General features: G+C 36.4%; 3 protein-coding genes across 9 annotated transcripts in view; 1 reads left to right on the forward strand and 2 right to left on the reverse strand.

The window, feature by feature from the left end:
* LOC122568784 (lachesin-like) overlaps positions 1-21,754 on the forward strand; it is a 473,901-nt gene that overhangs the window by 253,429 nt on the left and 198,718 nt on the right. The window lies entirely within an intron of this gene.
* Positions 1,150-10,785, reverse strand: LOC122568786. 2 transcript variants are annotated; one of them, XM_043728948.1, is made up of 2 exons: positions 10,573-10,785; positions 1,150-2,299 (listed from the first exon to the last, which is right to left on the reverse strand). In XM_043728948.1, exons 1-2 carry the CDS (start codon positions 10,637-10,639, stop codon positions 1,959-1,961), a joined length of 408 nt encoding a protein of 135 aa, XP_043584883.1. In that variant the 5' UTR covers positions 10,640-10,785; the 3' UTR covers positions 1,150-1,958. The 2 variants fall into 2 exon arrangements, with proteins under 2 accessions (XP_043584883.1, XP_043584884.1); XM_043728949.1 differs by lacking the exon at positions 1,150-2,299 and adding an exon at positions 5,892-6,243.
* Positions 13,179-14,691, reverse strand: LOC122568782. The gene has a single exon (XM_043728939.1). The coding sequence runs from the start codon at positions 14,564-14,566 to the stop codon at positions 13,349-13,351; it is 1,218 nt and encodes a 405-aa protein (XP_043584874.1). The 5' UTR covers positions 14,567-14,691; the 3' UTR covers positions 13,179-13,348.

The raw sequence follows: 21,754 nt of genomic DNA on the forward strand, positions 1-21,754 counted from the left end.
TCATCGCGAGTTCTAGTTAGTTTCCGACCGTATGAAATATATATGCAGATACGCGGATTCTATAATTGCTTCGCCACGTCTCCGTGAAATTAGCAAACTCGTGACCATTTTTGTTTCGAGATTCGATGTTGGTAGATATATAAAATATTTTATATGTATTTGCTCACGAAAGTACTTAAACATTTACCACAGAAAACTTCTTACGTGTCCACATTGTATATGTTATATTTAAAAATGTTATTATACGACACGGAAATGGTTGTTTGCTCTATTCGATTAGCCGAATATCTAAAATATATTTTTCACTGGAACCGATGAACGTCGTTGAACGAACGTGGCGAATCATCTCAAACACCAATTCCTGGAATATTCAGCTGGAACGTCTTATTTTTAGAACAAGATAGCAAAGCCTGTCAAACAGTCGTCTTGGTCTTTCGCGCATACGTTACGAAATATTCCATCCAGAAGTGAAACAAAATATTTGAGACTTGCGAGCAGTCGCGCAGATTTATGATACGTAAAAATGAAGAGTTATCGGAATATTTTGCATTGCATAACGTGTCATAAATCTGGGACGAAGACGACATATCCGACAAGAATCGATCAGCATCGCTCAATCAACATGTACATAGTACTTTGTCTAGCGTGAAATTGTTTTTCCACGTATTCATAGATCATAAAATAAAGGAAAAAGTATATTTATTCTGCATACACGAACAATAGTAATATCACAAACCAGTTCTCAGTTATCATACATTTCAGTATTTCATTTGCGGTTTTATATTTCCAATTCACTCAACTTTGTTTCCACGTTTTCGTCATTTTACCTTCGTTAAAATACTATGTTCAGATTGCGAAGGGTGATATAATTTTATTATTGAAATTATCAAACGCATTCGTAGCAAGTGAGAAATATTCTTGTGGACTGGCAAATTCAGAATAAACGACGAGTCTCATTTCGGCTGGCAACATCCATCAAGAAATTCAAGCGATAGCTTACCAGGTCATCCCAAACGTATCCTATCTGCTCTCAAAACCATAGCTCACCGAGGTTTCTCCATTTCTCAATTTCTTACCAAAACATAGTGTAATTCTAGGACGAGCCACGAGTGCCACGATTCTATCCCGAAAGGAAAACATAAACGCACAAAAAGGAAAAAAAAAGAAATAAAGAAAGGACGAAAGTACCTACTTGTGTAAGAGCAGCATCCGTTCACGATGAAAAGTATTTGTACGCGTTCGACGCTGGCGTACGCTTAAAAGTGGCTGGCTCGCTGCCAGACAGAACAATTCGCGCGTAAATATACGTCGTTTAGACGGTTAATTTAACATTAGCAATTTAGATGGTTTGGCGAATTAGCGTCGAGATGACGCGGTCTGGCATCGTTTCCTAACACAAATCTAGGCCTGTTCCTCCTTCCTTTCCTCAAGAATATGTTGCTCTACGATGTTTCCCGTTGCGATGTATCGCGATCCGCTCACGGGATTTCTGAATAAATTGACCAACATCGCCGTTGGCGGTTGTTTATTTTCGAAATTAAATTGAATTGGCCCCATAACTTGCCGGTCTATTAGCCCTGGGGACCGGACTAGTTTGCTCGTAAATCTCCAGAGTATCGGCCTGGGTGGTGGCACTCTCGTGCATGCACACGAGAGTATCGGGAGGTGAGACAGCGGCAGCCAGGATAGCGTAAAGAGTGAGATAGAAATAGAAGAGAAGGGAGAAAGAGGGCGAGGGGTGTATGGTTGCGCGAGGAAGATGAAAGAGAACCGGGATGAGGTGGGACGAAGGCTGGCAGCCGAGGGTGTGGGGATTCGATTCGCTTCCGACAATGCGTCCGGAAGCTCCCAGGAAATACATGGGCGTGGTGCCGAGATAAATGTACTCTTGCATTTGCATAGTTACCTCTCGTCCTCGGCCTCCATATCCTCCCCTGGTGTTCGCTCCTTTTCAGATTCTATATCCGCGCCGCGTTCACCCTCTCCTCAACGGGGTGGCCGAGCCGCTCACCTTCCCGTAACCGGTGCGTCGCTCCTTGTTTCAGGGAATCTTCGCAAACATCTGCAACGAAGTCTTGCGAGTCAGCTGCTCGGCAAATCCTCGCGATCTTCTCGCTCGAGAATGTTTTAAGGATTTTGGAGCACTTCCAGGTGGTCGGATTTACAGAGCGTGTTACTTTGGCCAGATATCTGCTCGTTGTGATGTTGGATGATTGACACGAAACGACTTGATTCCCAGGTGTGGAAATAAGATTCTTCGTGTGTTTTAAATTGTTATTGAAAATAATGCAGAAGTTTTCTGTAAACAATCAAACAAAATAATGAATCGAATAAATCTTGAATTCGTTTGAATTAATAACTATCGTGGCTCGATAGATTAGCGAGCACGTTTCTGACGAAGTTCCTCGATTGTTTAACTATATACGTGTACGGAGTAATAACAATTTAAATATAATAATAATCTTAAACGCGTCCAAGTTTGCCACTATTTATTCAGATACGATTATTATTATCGTTACAAGAATTCATTCTATTCGGACGGTAACGAAATGTTTGGACCAAATTTAATTTACCGTCCAACCTCGTTAAAGCGCAATTAATAAAAATGATAGACGAGAATTTATGCAAATATTAGATATTCATAGCTCTTAATGCGTTTGTAGGTTGAGAATGTGCAATGTATTATCCCAACCAATGTTATCCGTTGTTATGCATAAATTAACCATTATATTCATATGTGTAACGCACAACGTTCCACAATTTACGAAGCTTTATTCAAAGAAACTGTTGTTCGTAATAATAATAATAGATACAGTGATTTCCACAACTGTTGTAACACTCTTTGAGACTGAACAACTTTCTTAAAATTGAACCAAACGTCTCGTTTCTTTTTGTTCTTTTTTTTTAAGGTAGGAAGATTAGTTTACTAGATAACGCAAGAACTTTTGAAAAAATTCCACTTTTTCTAGTCTGATACGAATCTAACTGATATGAATCTGCAAAATGCGCTGTTTAAATTTCCGTTACAAATTAAAATATTGAAAAAGCGACCTTTACCCTTTTCCTCGCGATTCCGATCAATTGCAATTTTTCCAAAAATATTTTTCATACTTAGTCATCCAGCAAATGCGCCATCTGCATTCTGAATACAAAATGCAGCTTCTTGTGACTTAAGTAAATTTAAGTTAGGCTCGGATAAATTCGTGGCGTACATTTGGCTTAGGCAATGAATAAAAAAGATACAAATTATTTGATACCCGATATTGCACGATTTTTAGTATTAATCGCGAACAATTTGGTTATAATGTTAAATTTCTACCAAACTCCTCTCATTAATGAGGTTATCGATTTTAGAGCCTCAATTAGGGTTCTAAAATTTTCATGTGTGGGTTACTCGGTGCCAGGTAAAGGGGACTAAACCACGAGAAACCGGAAACACTCGTTTAAATGCACACCAGAGACAAATCTCGTGCCGGAAGATCCGTGAGACTGTTCGCTGGCGACCTGGAATTATTTATTACGAATATGTACGATCGGTCGGTCGAGTTTTCTGTTTCGTGAAATCAACGTAGACCAGAATGACCACGATGTTTGTTAGAGATTTCTAGGAAACACGCACCCGCATACCCACGTTGGATTCGCGGCCATGTTTTGGCAGCAGGAGTCGAGGTTTTCTTGCTCCAGCAACGACGTTTACCGTAGCGACAAATTCACCGTCCCTCAGACTACATCTTTGTGTTCCTCGGATATCGTGCTATTTAAACATAAGCTTGTGTAACGAATAAACTTGTCTCCTTGGTGTTTGGTCATGTCGTCAGAACAAGTGTTAAATATTGTTAGTGTTGAATCTGTGCAAGTATATGCACAGTTGAATCACTGGGTCTCTTTATTTCGAGAAATTGGATGAAGATAACGTTGACTGGCGACTTAAAGGAGATGTCTTCTGGTAGAATTTGTAAATTACGTTAGCGTTAATCCTTTTCCTACGGTCCTCTTACAATCGAAAACTTTTCTGTTACACAGGATGAAGAGTTTTTACAAGCATGGGAATTTAAATAAATAATTAATTGTAAGATGATACATATGAATGAAAATTAAAATGAGTTTATTTCATAAAGAACGCAGGTATTTGTATAATTTTAATGTATAATTGTTCGGTGTTTGAGAACATCTATACAGGATGTTAAGGTATATTTTTGTGGAACACTTTTGCAGGATCTATTTTAGAAATATAACAAAGACATAAAATGTTACATAGAATATCAATTTAGACGCAATTTTTCCAGTTATGGGCAATTGAATTTTGCACTAAAAGTCTTCCTCTTTTCTATCTTCTTATCGCTTAAGACGTGTTTATAAAATCTGTTGATCTGTTTGTTGATATCCATTAAACCTCTTCATAATAAAAATCTATTATTTTATATATTATGCGCGTTTGTTATATATTAGATGTCGTGTATTTATTTGTAATAGGAGAAATATAATAAGACGTAAAGATGAAACGTTCGACGTTTTGTCACGCAATGTAATGATTTTAAGTATCTAACCGTGACCAATTTAACCTTCAAGTAGATCCTAATAACGGCACAATAACATGCAATCGAAATATTTGTGACGAAACACGTGACACAATATTTACTGTTCAAACACAAGTACTTGAAACGCTTGTTGTCCAAAAAGTGAGTGAGGTAAATGGTGTCACTGGATTATTTCCAGAAAATGAAGCAGCTATTATGTTGCCGTAACCCGACTTTAGAGTTACATTAACGCGTCGTAAAGTGCTTCTATAGTCCGGCTTTTATTATGTAGAACTTTAGAAGTATGAACAATAAAATTTTCAACGATGAAAGCTGCAGAGTTCCGGAAAATTAAACGTTAAACACTGTGTCGTTCGATAAAACGTTTAAGATGTTGTTCCGAGAAACCGAGTTTCTTAGGAAAATCTTCAAATTTTAGTTACTTGTTAAGAAGGACACATTGTACATATAGTTAAAATTTAAGTAACCCCAGCGGTACCGAAGTTGAAACACTGTACCTCAAATTTCCCTTATATCAAACCAACATGATATTTTCATTTACTGCAGCGAAAATTTTTTTTGTTAATTTTTCAAAATGGAAGATGAAATAATTTGTTAATTGTAATAATTTCGTATCAGATTCATTGTAAAATTGAAATTAAAAAGTTGTATTTTAGAATTTCATTACGATTGCTTACATTACTACCTACAACAATCTCAAATCATTACTTAACAATACTTTATTTAATATGTGAGTAAATATGTATAAGTAAGTAAATATATCTTTTTATACAAGATTTAATGATACAAAAAGTATGATGTCACTTCTACTTCAGCTTTCAAATATAAATACGTACAAAATCCATCACTATCGTTCCCTCAAATATGTATACGTACAAGAAAAAGATTCAACCCTTCAACGGTGAAGAGGTATACTTGAATGTAGGTATCTACTACTGGTTAGATCAGTCAAATGATATAGTATGCTTGCCTACAAGGTGCATGTATCAATCTCGGCAGAGCTGACAGCTTTATGTTTAGATTGAAATCCCAGTAAACCAAGTGTGCCTCAGCTCTCTTACTTTTCAAAAACGAGCAGAAATAAAATAATTCACAAGGACGTTCTGAACGCAAATTCTCTTTCAGGTGATAACTTGGATTCCTCAAATGGCTACCCCATTTGACATTTAAATATATTATTTTTGTAACTTCATCTTGATTTTATGAATTTTTGGGAAAGTAATAAATTACTTTTATATTCCTTGTAAAGAAAATTTTTCAAGATATATGGTTTCCGTTATAAATCATAATTTAAAAAAAATTTTCTACGTTTAATAAATTGTTGAAAAGATAAAAATTTATCTCTCTTTACAATGCTATAAGGAATTATTAGATACGTTGCTTCGTACCATAAATGTAATACAATACGATTAATCCAAATTTATGAAATATTCGATGACCAATGGATGATAAAGTAACATAAAATAGGGATGCGTAAAATTTTATAAAAATAAGACGTGTCCAACGGAATTAGATGATGCAGTTTGTCGTGTTATTTTCCTTTTAAATAAACGCCAAGACGAATTCGTTGGTCGTTTTAAACTATTCTTCACTTCGTGCTCACCGATCCGGCTTTTCGTTGAAAATACCGGCCAAAATGAGATTCCGTGTTTTTGTTGCTTGTGATTGTAGCTGAACGTTGCCTCTGTCGGTGCTTCCGAGACGTCTGTAAACAGAACGTAATTGTGGAATTTCCTTCGGTGATGTTACATGGTTTGGAAATAATTGTGTTTTATGCAATATCAACTCATGAACCTGTTTCATATTAGTTGGCAAAATACAATTTTCATAAATTTTCATTGAGAGACAATTGAGGAATTGAAAATTATGATCTCGTAGAGTCTCGTTTGATGATGTTGCATGACTTAGAAATAAATAATTGTATTCTGTCTAATATCGGTTCATCGGCCTGTTTCATATTAATTAACAAGATGAAATTTCGCTAAAACAGTAGCAGATCAATTTTGCGATTGACAGGATTGAAACAAGTAATCGACTTGAAACATATAACCAACTTCTGTCTCAAGGAAACATCGAATGCCTCAGAAAGATATACTGTGAGCAATCATAGTCGATCTTCGGTGGCTTCTCTAAGTTCATTGAGTTAAATTCAATTGTCCACTCCTCCACAGACCCCCCCTCCGCACCACTTAATATTCCCATCAATCTCTCTCAATCACGTCGAGTCATATTTTCCACTCTTGCTTTGCCCTATAGTAATCACGAAATTCCGTTATCAGATTCTTCACTTCATTGGAACCTAGACACTTCGAGAGACGGTCGATTGTTTACGAGCACCATTTTATATCTATAACAAGAAGATTCTTGAGAAGTCTCTGAAACTGTCCCGAAACTTCGTTGTGAATAGAATCACCGCGCTCCTCGAACTCGTGCACTTGTTAGAACTATAAAGCTCGATTAAAGCAGGCGGTCCTTACGCATCTCGGATTTCGCGCTGGTTTCAACCGACTTCGCGCTCACGTCGATCTTCTTCTAGCTGTCTCTTCCTGTTCTCTACCTTCTAACTGCTTCAACAACGTCTTCCTGAGCGACGAGGTCTCTCGTCGACGATCGTTAAACTCGTCTCGATCGTCCGAAAAGTTGGAACTCGCGAGTAGTACGACATGCACGGCGTGCACAAGCATTATTCGATCTTAACGGGCGAACTTGCAGCAACTGATAAATGTGTAAGCGACAAGTTCGTCCTGGTGGTTATATAGAAGGATGCGCAGTTAGCGTGACTGTAGGCAATCGGTGTGTTCATGGTTTAGGATGGTTGGATGGAGAACGTTCCTCCCTATCAGGCTGTTTGTATGTTCAACGATTCGTTTACATCCGATGTAACGTAGCTCCGTTCTTGTTAAGGTTTGCATTACCGCAGCAACAAGCCGCACAGTGCGCGCAATGGATTAGTAGGATCATGTTTCTGGCTACGACTGCTAATTCGTACCAACTGAACATGGTAAATATGGTGCGGTATCGATGCTACTTGGGTCTAAAGTCTTGGTAAATGGTCTTCTTGTAAATAGGTTTATCTTAATCTTATATCGTACGTTGATATAGTTATTGTTTGAAACATGTAGAATATTATGGGTAAAAACTAGTTTTGATTAATTTAGCGGAGACAAAAGTTCGATTCCGATACAATTCCTGGAATATCCAGTGACGATAGTTTCTTTTATCAGCATGGCCATTATTCTGGAGTGCCTGAACATGTGAAATTCGATAGGGCGTACGAATAGATAAAATGTAGATAAACTGCTGCAGACTGCAGTACTGAGAGATACGTATACGCAAGTTCAGCTTTTCCGCTACTATTATTTTTTTTTTCTTTTTTTGTTTTCTTTCGTCCGGCTGCGCTTCGTTAGCGTTCATCCTCCAGTTATAGCTTTTGTTCGTATTCAATGTTAATAATGGTACGAAAATATTGTATCCGGTAAATGTTTCGTGCAATAGATGAAGCATTTGGTAACTATGCCAAAGCACGCGAAATATATAAAGTGTAGCTTACACGTATTGGAGGACATGCAACAGAACTTGCTGATCAACTGGAATGCCAATGAAGGACCAACGCTTTGAAGATGAAGTATGAACGTTGAATTCTATTATTAATTATAGGGGAGCTGGTTGGCCGCGTGTGCATTGGCACGTGAAAGAACAAGTCATTGCACTTGCACGCTCATACCGAACAATGGGTTTACTTCGCATTGCTCGTGGTTCCTGAACTCTTTGAATTCGAAAAGGTCGAAGACCATTATTAACGCAGAATATGAACACTCGGAACAAAAGCTATGCACAGATTGGAGGATGATCACTAACAAAACACCGGACAAAGTAAGGAAAATAATAATAGCGAGGAAACTCAACCTTTGTATACGTGTGTTCCAGTGATGCAGTCTGCAGCTAGTTTGTCTATATCTTTAGTACGATTCGTACACCCTATCGAATTTCAAGAGTTCAGACATTCCGGCATAAAGGCGGTGTTGATAGAAGAAACTATTGTCACTGGATATTTTGGGAATTGCATCGGAACCGAACTTTTTTACCTTCTCCTATTATATTTTACTTTCTAGGAGCATAAAACGCATCGATGCATTTGACTTTGTTATAATTATAGTATCAGTGTGCATCAACAAACAGATTATGTAAATCAAATCAGTTTCCATCATGATGCAATTTTTTTACCATTTTCCATGAGAACGGTTCATTTATGACCGATGCCTCGGATGGTTTCAGACTTTTGTTACTCGCGATGAGTACTGTATGTACGAGTACTACATGTACGAATAAAAATTTGGTCTTTAAAATTATGCTCAACGTCAATTTTGCGATCGACTGTAACAGATCCCCACCGACCCAAACGAGCTGCAGAATAAATCTATAATAATCAAGGTCAATCATTTTTTAACACTCTCTCCATATTTGACTCGTGCATTGTCGTTACTTTTAATGGGAAATAGCGTAGATCAACGCTTTACAATTTAACGCAAATCGCCAGTTGATCAAAGACTAGAAGAAAAATACTTTGTGTTTTAATATTTCTAACGTTTGTCGAATTCAATGTGCAAGAATTATATCGTAATTTTCAAAATATGTATTCGTGTGTGCCATTAGATGGAAGGTTGTTGGCGATTTACCACGGTACATGTCAATTATCGCAGCGTTTTGTAATTTCGAAATTGATCGAGTGGTTTGCATACGCTCAATCAACGTTGAAAGTGCGTATAATTATAACAGATCGTCGCGGGTGCGTTATTTTCTCTACATATTGTTATCTATTTAGTCACGTTAAAGGGTTAATGAATATATTATTAAGTGAATTTGCAATTTTAAGCAATTTAGTTAATTATCGTGACCCATCGTGCAGGATAAAGCTCTATAAATTTTAATCATATACCTTCTAATAATAAGCAAACGAAGCTAATAGGATAACATTAAGTATTTATTGCGTTAGTCTTTATCGTATCTTTGACTTATTTAAACAGACGTTACCTTTCAGACACTAAATACCGATTTGTAAATCAAAGATAAAAGCAACGTGATACATATTTTTTTGACACATTTCCGTGTCGTAGAAGTGACGTACGTCAATAAAGCTATCCCAGGGAAACACGATTGGTTTACGTTCTGACGGTGAGAGCGACACATAGATTCCATCTGAATTTCAAGTCGAGATTTCCGATAGTCTACATTTCAGTACGACATGAATTCCCTTTCCTATTTAATTCACTATTTCCCTATTTTAATTTCATTTCGTTGTAATCACCAATTTTTACATTAATTTTTATAACAAATTTCATTTTATCATAATTTCTATCAATTATAATTTAAACCAAACCTATGCTACTCTTTGTTTTATTAACATGTATCTAAGTATCTTAATTAAGGAAGTTAGAGTAATTATTCGATCGACTTCGAAAATCGATGGACAATTGTGAAAAAATGTATATTTAAGAGAGGTACAATTTCTAATTGATAATACGATCAAAGCAATGTTCATTGTTCCAATAAAAGCTCGTATGCATTGAAAATATGAAAAAACCCTTGTTTGGCTTTTATATTACGGTAGAAAGGTAAAACATAAAAGGTGTCTCATTTGAATAATTATAAGCGGCACTGTATATGTATATGAAGATCGATTTGTTTTTAAAATTACTGGACTCTTCTACAAAGAATTGTTAATTGGAGATCAAAACAACCCGGAAATTTAAATAATTGTTATTTCCGTAAAATTTTAACGTCACATATTTCGTCTAATTAAATTAACTACGTGTATTGCTTCTTCCATACACCTTAAAATTTGTGAAACATATTTCGTAAACATAATAATTTCATGCAGTTATCGTTGAAACTGAGATACGAAAGTGTAACATTATTATTCGTATATGATTAAGTATTCTGTCACATTTCATGAAATTCGGCAATAGCGTTACGTGAGAGTTAGGAAAAGATATAAATTATTGATGTGTAAGCACTTACTTACTATCGCTCTCACCTTGACTCCGCTGGATTGATGTAGTAGTTTCTTGCGTTGAATATGCGTAAACGTAATAAAAGATCATTAATGTGGTAACGTAAATGTAAATAGAAGAAGAAGCACTCTTTGTGAGATTTTAAGATAGATAAGCTGAAGTATTTCACATTATCACGCAACCGTCATAATTTCTATTCGTACGTATCATTAAATATCTTTATATCGAAAGTAACAGAATGCTTGTGTCATACGTATTGTTCTCTCTTGTATCAGTGATTAAACATGTTAACAAGACACAATACATCCGCTTAACAATTATAGATCATTAAATGCAGAGTGTGTTCTCATGCTACCGCATAGAAACTTTAATTAGTAGTGTTTGAAACGCGTAAAATATCGAGTTTGCATGCGGAAAATGTAATTTCAGTGATTCTGCGCATCGTAGAATATTCTCTAACACCAGAAGTTCTCAATCAATGAGACGCGAATTTAATTTGAAAGCTATTATTTAATCGACTTCTCGATTAAAACAAATAAAACTCGAATAAATCAAATTTCTGGATAAAAGAGAAATTTTGGGAGACGCTTTACAAAGAGCGAATGAATTTTCCATACCATTTCGCACGGCGTACTTGCTACACTATAACAATAACAATAAACCAGATCGCTTAAGGATCAAACTTAATGCTATAAATATCAAATTGTAGATAATAAATTTGAGAAAAACATTTAACTGAAAGGTACGAGATTCCAATAGAAAAAGGAATCCTCTATGAAGTAGATCAACCGATTTTTGAATAGCACAATATACATTTGTTCGAACAGCAGTTTACACGAATCTTCCTCGAGAAATTGTACAATTTTTCTGCTACAGTCTGCACTTTTAATAACCGTTAATTCATCTGCTACGTAACCAGGTCTAACGACATTCTACGAATCCAACAATCATTCTCCTTATTTTCCACGGTTGCCTGTGATATCGAAGGTAACCTCCCGTAGGTCGCGTGTTTCAGGTCCGTTTCCAAGCTAAAAGTATTCCTGCGAGTTCTCCTCGCAAGTTCCAGTCCCTCGTTTCCTCTTCCGGCCGTGAAGACACGCGGCCGCGCGTGGAACCGCCGCGACGAACAAAATTTAACGGGCTTAAAATTCAGGTTAGAGCGTAAGTGAATTTCCCGGGAGAGACAGGGCTGTCAGTCCTCGGCGAAATATATGGAAATGACAAAGTTTTTCCGCGCGTCACGGAGTGCCTCTATTTGAAAGGCAGATCCGTACTTGCATATAGGCGAAAGAATAATTTCGCGCATCGTCCCCGCTGCCTCGTGTCTACGAGCTTTATTTCGCTGGATATGTACATCGCATACCTATATGACGCCGGGTATACGCGTGCACTCTTCTAAACCAGCCTTTTACTCGCGTTGTTGCACCCGTTTTCCATCCGTGTATTCCTATGAAAAAAAGCTCTGGCCGCTTATCTCTCGACAAATTTTCCGATACCGGTTCATTATGGAAAACGTTAATTGCTCGTATCACGGATTGCCGATTATCTTCAGATGAATTTTACAGCGATTTGAAGGATTAATGTTTTTGATAATTTCAAATGTATATAATGTTAGCGTTAATGATAGCGGATTTGATGGATTATTTTCTAAAGGATTGATACAAAATGAGAATTTATTAGTGTGAACGATACATGTATGTACAGTTATACTATATATAGCAGTTATTCAGTGATATTTTATATATGTGGTAGAGTGGATTATGAAGGTTTCTGCTATATACTGTGAGCAATACAACATATCAAAAGCGTAATCTTTGAAGGATTAAGTTCTTGGAAATTTCAATTGTATAATGTTTGATTGTATTGGTTTAAAGGATGGATTATCTTGAAGAGATTGGTAATTGTACGTAGAACGAAGTTTTGAAAGGACGTACTGTTATAATACATACACACATATATATATACATATATATGTACCGATTTATACTGTTTGTGTGAATAACAGATATATGATAGTGATTGGAATTTATGTGTTTCATATGGACGATAAATACCAGATGTGTATTATAAATATTTTAGTATACAATGAAGTGCGAAAGTATTACCATTATTTTTATAAACACATTTTATATATTTTCTAAAATTTGTATAAATATATCAGGCACGTTCTATAAAACATTTTGAAATTTTACTTGCAGTCAATATCTTGTAACATTTATATACACTTTCGAATTTCTCTCCAACTTTATCAACATTATGTCCGTATAATTTCAAAACATTTTACATAATGCGCATAAAATATCTATAAATTATACCGTTTTTCATTTTTTAATTATAATGAAATTACACCGATTAACATCTGTATAAAATATCGTCTAGTACTTCCGCGAATATGTTTTTCCAGTGAACATTAGAAAATTAATATTTACGTACTGATTATTCGTCATACGATGTAAAAGAGGGGAAAAAGGTAAAAAAGGAGGATAATTAATGATACGCTTCGTACAAAGAACATATCTTATATTTTACACTTCTATGATATTTTTTACAATAACTTCGCTCTCATTTCTTCATTATTTATAGATTCTGCAACTACTATATACATTTCAATTTACAAACAATAAAATTTGACTCTTCAACAGATCGTCAAAAATTATAAAATTTAACAATATCCAATATCCAATTATAAAATTCGTAATTAAAATCTTAGTAATAATAAAAGTTGCATTTGTTTGGCTTTATTGATTTATAAAATCGTGGATTCTGTTGATCATAACTAGTGTAACAAATACTGATCACTTACAGCACATAATCCAGACACCCAAACTCATATAATTTCAGCAACATATTCGCCAAAATTTTATCAATTTCATCTCCACCTAACTGACGCAACGTTCCTATCCACTCCGACATGTCCATTTGATTGAAGTCTTCCAGTCCTTTGTCAGAATTTCTCATCACCATAGGTAGGAAAAACGCAGCAATGAAAAATCCAAACAGACCTTTCTTTTTATAATCCTCGTAGAAAGCCTCGAGCGGATACTGTTCACAATCCATATCATTCTCCTTAAGACACTGTATCAAAGAGTCATGATACGCTTTCAAAACATTATCCAACATATTTTTGTCGACATCCTTCGCGCAATGCAGACATATGAACGTAGACAGATCCAAAATCGGCGACCCATACCGTATTAATGCGAAATCGATAAACATAGTTTTCAGTTTACCATTTTCGTTTTTGAACAACGTGTTATTTATCGTCAAGTCGCCATGACATAGCGTGGCGAGAGGTTCCTCGACTTCGATAAATTTCAGAATCAAATCCTCATACGCGTTCTCTAACCGAGCTTCGAGCTTGTCACAGAATTGTTTATCGTGGCCCTGCTTTCGAAGGTAGCCGAGCCACCTGGTCGCAGTTCCATTGCATACATCATTCATAATGGTCCCTGGATAGAACCTAACTTCCTGGATATTGTTCACGAAATCGAAGAATTCTTCCTTATGATTCTTCTTTACCGTGTACGCTCTCGCGTGGAACCTAGCGATTTCTCGAAACGCAGCTATAGTGTATACCAGCGGTATATCGTTCTTCCATTCGCACAAGCTATAACCTCGCTGAGTAATTACGTTCTCTAGGACGATCACCGAATTAAGGGAGTCATCCTGCTCGACGTAAACACAACGTGGCAGTTGATCGTAATACTTGGCGTATTTTTTATAGAACAATATCTCGTTGTGGAACTGTTCGTTCGATCTCATTATTTCTCGTAAATGGCTCAACGATGACGGTATCTTTACCACAACGCTGTTCGATGTTTCCTTCTCTTCGTCGGCATTGTCGGTAGTCGAGTTAGAGACGATATTAACGAAGAATAAACTCGAAATGAAGAAGGAGTCGTTAGGCGTGGATACTTCGTATCGTATATCATTGAAATTTTTGCCGAGATTCGTGGTTATCTTGCCGACCAGAGGGTCTAACCAGGCGTGACAATCCTTCGTTTGTTCGCACATCATGGCATCACCAATTAGCAACGAATATCGCGACGACTGCTCGAATTGCTTTCGATTACAGTTACGATCGTAGACTGACAACGACCATCGCAACTGAGAGTCGACTATTATCTGGTATACACCGATAACATTGACTATGTGACGAAACGAGACGCGAGAGTTAGAGTGGGAGACGCAGAGTACAGGCCATAATATAACGAATCTTTCCCACTGAGGAATTAAATACTTATTTCTATTCACACGATACTTCGGGGAAGGAAGATATTCCCAGAAAAAAAGTGGTTAGTGATGGAGTCAAGTATGTTGCAAGTAGGTTCGATCATTAACCGATTGAAATTAGTTAAATTAAATTGTCCAATGCAGCACTCTTTGCATTTTTCAAAATATGTTGAAATACTTGAAGCTTCCTGTGCTTTTTAACTTTTAAATAAAGTTGTATTGTACAGGCTATTACGAAATAGTTTAAATGTAGTGAAGAAAAGCATAAATAGCACGGAGCAAATGGTAAAACTTTTCTTTAACAATAAAGTATTCTCGGTATGTTGACATTGTCATTTTAACTAAAACAAGGATAATATAAGTATTTCAAAAGAGAAGAAGCAATACTTTCAAATACACTTGTATGCAAATGTAACAGATTCGAACGCTATATAAATACTTTGGGTAATAAAAAAGGATGCTTCCAAAATGCCTCTTGTATCAAGCACTGATCGAATAGATTCGAAACTTTATAGAAACTAAATAGAGAAATTTAATTGAATAGAAAATATAAAAATTCTCCATTTTCTTGAATTAATTTTTCTCGGCTATCATTCTTAATCACGAGGAATTTTTAATCAAAGATGCAAAAATGTAATGTGTGATATAAAATACTGAAGCATAGTACTTTCTCGTTATATTCACTCGTTATATTTCTGCTTAAGTTCCTTCTCTTTTGTATTTGTATAAAATATGAATAAACATTCGCAGTCTAGTTGTAAGTGCAAATACCAAAGTAAAATTTATAGGAATCCTTGTCACGTTCACTGCCTACAATTCTATATACTTTTCTTTTATTTGTTATGAGAGTTCAACGAGATGTTCAATGATTCGATTAGTATCCGTGAGAATTTCGACTCATTAGAATGTATATTTACAAGTGCTCATTCTGAAGTTCAAAACCAGCTTCTGAACATCAAATATTTCGCAATTTACAACGAACGAACTATTGTACTTCACGAGGAATATCCAGAACTTATGAAAGGAACCCTGTGTATTAAATTTAATTCGAATTATACGTATGTAAGTTAACATAATGTTGAACTCGATCCCATCACTAGTTGTGACGTACTCAGTTGACTGGAAGTATACCTGGACGTAGACTAAATTACGTATGCAATGGCTGTTTGAAAAAAATAAGGCGTGGCCTATTCAATTACACGTACTCAGTTGCATAATTCATCACTCCCTACCATATTCGATAATAATTGTAAACAATAATTACACGCTATCGTATATTCATCATTCTTAGCATTTTATAACTCGCTGTCATGATTTTTATGATGATATTTGTGCACGTTCTTCGTATTGTTTTTATGTTTCCTGAATAGGTGTTGTGATTACACTGCGGATACTTATACAAATTCACGCTTTTGTGTATGTAAATAACGAATCTAAACTAATTGTAAGCGGAATTTTGTTTTCCCTGCGGAATATTATAACGAGTACACTTGGATCTTTTATATATTCTGTGTATTTTTGCGTCTACAAATTTCGTATAAACATAAAAATTCTCCAGTTATGACTTTATCGCTAACACGACAAATGTTCTCGCCGGTGCTGGAGACTGTGTGAAGTATAACGTGTCCGCGTGTAAATTGGATAAGAAAAGAAACTTCTGTCTTAGCTACTTTAGTATGTTGTCTTACGTTCCTGTATGTTTTGAATAATTATAATACAAGTTCTTATAATAGGATTAATTTAGTTTGTAAATATTTAATATTTGATTTATCATTATGTTCTACATTTGGAATTTGCTGCTCTTTCGTACCGATGTGTATAAACCTTAACATTGCAATTGATAATTACGGCCACTTAAGCTTAACTCTCGTAAATGTTCCAGGAAGAAGCACATAGAGAAGAGCGAGAGGAAAATTTAACGTGTGTATGATACAGGGAAAGATGTCATTTTTTAATTTTACATTTTTTAATTTTCTTCAATTCTTAAACTAATAAAATAAATACATAAATTTTATGCAGCTATTTTTGTTACAAAAGCTGTTTCAGATATGACCAGTAGCTTAGTCAAGTAGCATGTAAAACCGAATTTACACTGTGTGGTTTCATGCTGCAGTTTCACAATGGATGATTCATCGAAAAACATCACTGTCATTCTCCTCGTTTCATCCGCAATGATTCTCCAAGGTGAATGGTGTAAATTTAGCTTTATTTCTTATTTGATTAAACTATTGAATATTGTCTGAACCAGCCTTAATCTCTAAGCGGCAATACGTTTCAAGGACAGGCAGAATCCAGTTCCGATTCTCAACCGCAAGTAATCATCTTCGTTTAATTCTGAACCGGTTCTCAGAATCAATCTCTAGGATCCAGACTCAAGGCAATTTCATTTTCCCTCTGTTCTGCCACTTCTTCTCTTACCAAAGGTTCGTTCAGCTCGCGAAGGTGCGACGATCTTGGCAAAAAAAGACCTCAAGACGAATTTCTCCGAACAACACCGAACAGTGCGCGACAATGAAAGGGAAAGAAACAGGTCGAAAAGGATGATAAAGAAGCGACCAGCGCAACTGGAGCAGGCGGATGCCACGATCCAGAAAGGCAAGCAGCGCAAAATCGTCTTCTTCGCTTCTTCGCGAGATGAAATTAACTGAATTGGCTGCGCACTAGTGGACTCTTCTGACGTTCTAGACAAAACGAAAGCTACGATACCGCGGCAGAACGTCTCGAGAGAAGACGTTTAGTGGTCTTATTTGTAACTTTGTAATTACAAAAGGCCTTGTGTCAAAAGTATGCAACAGTACAGGCAATTCTGAATAGTAGCGTACAAAGTACATATGTAACCTTAGTCAACGTTGTTTTTTTATGTGGTTGACGGTTCAAGTACAAGGCTATTCGTCCACATGTCAACAATCTATTACAATCTATTACACTCTAACACGATAAAAATTCAAATTCGATCGATATCATGCTCAGTTCTGTACCGTGTACCTTTTTTTCTCTTTTGGCTTCACATGAAATTTATAAAATTTTTAGGAACCAGTGCGTCCGCCCACTCGCGATATGCGTTTATGAATTTTACATCAAACATAGTAGTTTCATGCTTCGTTGACTAATCTGATATTCTAATAAATTATACTTTCGTAATTTCCTTCATCGAGCGTATTTTTCGTCGACATTTGATTTAGAAAAAGTTCACGAGTTAGCAGAGTCGGTCTTCATCTAGCAAATGGCGCAGGTTATTCGTATATACTCGGGTATTTCAACGAAATTGATTACCTTTCTCTGTTCGAATGAAACACGCGAGAAAGCTTTTTCAGTTCGAATAACCACCTGGAGCGATTTCGTCGGAATCGATTGGTCCCCGCATATCTTTCCGCGGTTTAAATAAAATATTCCGCTAAACCTGTTTCCCACTCGAGCTTTCCCACTGCATTTTCCCGAACCGTTGATAGAGGTTCTTGCGAGCAACGATAATTTCTGTTCGTCACCCTGTCTGTTATTTTCCCGTTGAAAATTCCGCCAGACATAAAGACGGGTGGTGTTAAGAAGGAACAGCAGCCAGTACTCTTCGGTACAAACCGAGGCAGATTAAATTTCCATTGCAAATTTCATTCGATATGGCTCTTCAGCTACGTGACGATTTACCTCATCCCCTTGAACTGTCTTTCATTTATGCAACGACGAGCTGCGTCGTCGAACCTTCAGACACGGAAAATAATACGCGTTAAACTGCTTATCGATCCATCCTCCAGGATGCAGTCCTGTAATAATTGATCCATAGACACTGTATAATGAACTGATTGTTCGATGGATGTTGATATAGATATATCGTATAGCCACGAAAGTGTTTGATTATGCCGAGTATTCCGAATATTTTGTGTAAAATTATTCACAGCGACCGGGGAGAATTATTCGTGCGTGGCAAATATTGAATTTAAATGGCTAATATCCTTGAACAATGTACATTTTGAAACGTTTGTCTATCGGTCTGTAATGACTCTTAATTAACAAGGAACTATAGTTCTCGTTACTAGTTTTGAAACTGATTATAAATATTATAATCTTGAAATTTTATGTTATCTACTAGAGTGAATAAATTTCATTTTTCCATAATCTATAAAAAAAAGATGTTATTCTTGAAAACAAAGTTCTTATTAATAGGCGAAGTTTAAAGAATTAAAAAATGTATTAAAAAATTGTTCACATAACTTTTTTATGATTTTACATGGAAACTTGAATTACACGTTCTTTAGTATCTGTCCCTGGTATTAAAAATTTTTTAATTTTAATAGGTCTCAGGTCATGCGAAAAAACGCTAAAAAAGGAAGATACCCACTTCACATTTAGCGCTCTACTTCTACAACGTCACTTTACATTCTCCATATTTCATTATCTTTCATAGAACGTTAAATCATGTACATTTAAAACATTTTTATCCCTTCAAACAGCATTTATATAAAATTGAATATACAACTGCTCAAAGGATAAAATTTCGAAATTATTTTCAACCTTCAATCGCGGCCGCCTATCACGAACAAAAATCTCAGCACGATAATTCCACGTTTAGTCGGGCCGTTTAATTCTGTGTGCTTTAAGCTTTCAATCACGCTCGCTATTCCCTATTGTATCGATAAAAAGCGGACTTTTAATTGGAGAAAACAGTAAAAGAGAAAGGAAAAGCCGGTGTAGAAAAATCCATAGCTCTTGCCAATTTTTCTTACGAACGAGTGACCTAGTAAACGAATTAAATTAGTTAGCTGCCATAACGATCTACTTTTCCGGAGAACGAACGATAACGAGAACATCCGTTACCGATTAGCGTTACTTGTTCAGAACTAGTCACTCATTAACATAACGAGCATCCTAAAACACTTCTTGCATTGGTATGTACAACTGAACTGTAGGATTTTTGTGTATTCTAGGTGAAAAATTTCCATTCCTTTTCTGTTTCCATGTTTAATCAACAGATTGAATGAAATGTTTACTTTGAATTAACGAATTTTCGCGTCTCGATGTTCTTTTCAAGATAAAGGCAGAAGAGTCAAATAAAAATATTTGTCGAAGTTTGAGAAGTAAAATTGCACACGGATTGCAAATATTTTCATTTTCATCGATTTTATGGCTGTTTAATCTGCATTGTATGTTTTTCATTGAAACTGTAAACTTTGGAGATTCCGAAATTTGGACAGTTGGAATCGATCCTTTAGGATAATTCTTAGAATAGTTTGAGAACTTAACGAACATTGGAATTCATATATTCGCAGACAATTATACAAATAGTAGTCGCTCTTTTCCTAAAAACACTTCTTAATTCGATTTAAGTTGATACATTTCTATTTAACGAACAAGAATGTTTTACACGAGTAGCTGTAGCTGAGCGTAATGTATCTGTCGAGAAAATCCATGCTCGTTAATCTATCAAGAATCTCTCGCTTTATAATATCTGTATTAATTCTGTGATAATTATAATATCCACTCTATTCTGTAATAATTATATTATCTGTATAATATCCGTGTTAATTTCCTTTCGAACAGACCAAACAATTAAAAACCGAGTGGATTATTCTGACTTAAACTCAGTATGGAACGTTATAGAACGGCCTTTAATTAAATCTAAGCTAGTATATTAAAAAAACAAACAAAATTAATAAGATTTAAACTTTAATTGCACACGAGTACAATTTACATTTAAACGTACGTATGGTTTCTCCGTGTATATAATTTCATAACAAGCTAAACCAAGTTGCAGAAACGATCTTCGATGAACAAGAGAGCTCGAAACGTAGAAAACACAGGACGATCTGCTTGAATCCTGAGCATGAATAGAGCCCGTGGCCGTTTGCTTTTCGAAAATCGAAGGATCGATGGCCTGCTGGAAAGAGATAAATATAACGCCGCAACGGAATCATAAATAACGCTATCCGATGCTGGTGGTGCTCCATCTCGTTGTATCACCACCCTCTGGACATTCTCGAAATCAATACTACTCCAAGTATTTCTATACTCGTAACCGGCAGGATACTCACTTTACGAAGTTCTTGTCATTCTAAATTCTAAATTCGTGAAGACAGAGACGGTCGTTCTATCGTTTCGACGTCGGTTACGAAGTCGAAGAGGAGAAGCGAGAGGAATAAACGGCTGGGGTACGAGGAGGTGGATGTCGTGATGCTGCCGTCTCCAGATTGTTCCGAGCATATTGTACAGAGGATCGTAGTAAAAAGTTTACGAGCAGACTCGTGAAATAGCCGGAAGTACGACGAAGCCGGTGGAACCGGTTCCGCTCGAGATCGGTGAATAAGAGTGAATGAGAGCGGGGATGCTGGACGGTTGGGAAAAGGGCTTGGAAAAATGTAAAAGGACCGTGTCGATGAATTCCCGTGGCACGGTGGATCAAGCAAAGAAACCTGGTACACTCATTCACGTCCCGTTTTTCTCGATAAATAAGCTCCAGTGTTGGTCGTCATATTTCTTTGTCGCGCCATGGTCTCAGGCAAGACTATCTGGCGGGATCGTGGCGCGCCGTTATTTACGATTCGATGGAAGATTTATCATCGAATTGATTTTCCGCGCGCCCGATTGGATTAATTTTCGCTACGCTTGCTACGCCACGGGCCCGTTGGCTGTTCGTTGTTTCCTTCCGTTCGCTTCTTTCGTTTCCGCTCCGAGCTGCCTGTTGAATCGCCGGTTGCTCCCACTGCATCGAACCGCAGCGTCGTCTTGACTACGATTCCCTCTTAGTTCCCGATAATTTATAGACCGACGGGCTAAAGGTTATGGGGTCGGTATGCAGATTCGCACGATGCTGCAGGATTTTGCCGTTGTCTTTTGTCTTGCGAGATTTAAAGCGTTGGAAAAGGTATGCGGTTTTATCGACTACTTGTTGTTGATTGGTTGATACTTCCTGTTGTTTGTAGTAACAATTTTCTAAATTCATAGCATCTACGTTTGTACGAATACGTATTACTATTATCGTTA

The sequence above is a fragment of the Bombus pyrosoma genome, linkage group LG6, assembly GCF_014825855.1.
Source record: "Bombus pyrosoma isolate SC7728 linkage group LG6, ASM1482585v1, whole genome shotgun sequence".
Classification (NCBI taxonomy): domain Eukaryota; kingdom Metazoa; phylum Arthropoda; class Insecta; order Hymenoptera; family Apidae; genus Bombus; species Bombus pyrosoma.

Excerpts from the sequence above, each read along its gene's own strand:
- LOC122568786 (XM_043728948.1), bottom strand. The coding sequence starts at position 10,639 with ATGATCTTTTATTACGTTTACGCATATTCAACGCAAGAAACTACTACA. Across the intron at positions 2,300-10,572 it reads ATCAATCCAGCGGAGTCAAG|AAAACTTCTGCATTATTTTC; the intron begins GTGAGAGCGATA and ends GATTGTTTACAG.
- LOC122568782 (XM_043728939.1), bottom strand. The coding sequence starts at position 14,566 with ATGATGTGCGAACAAACGAAGGATTGTCACGCCTGGTTAGACCCTCTG.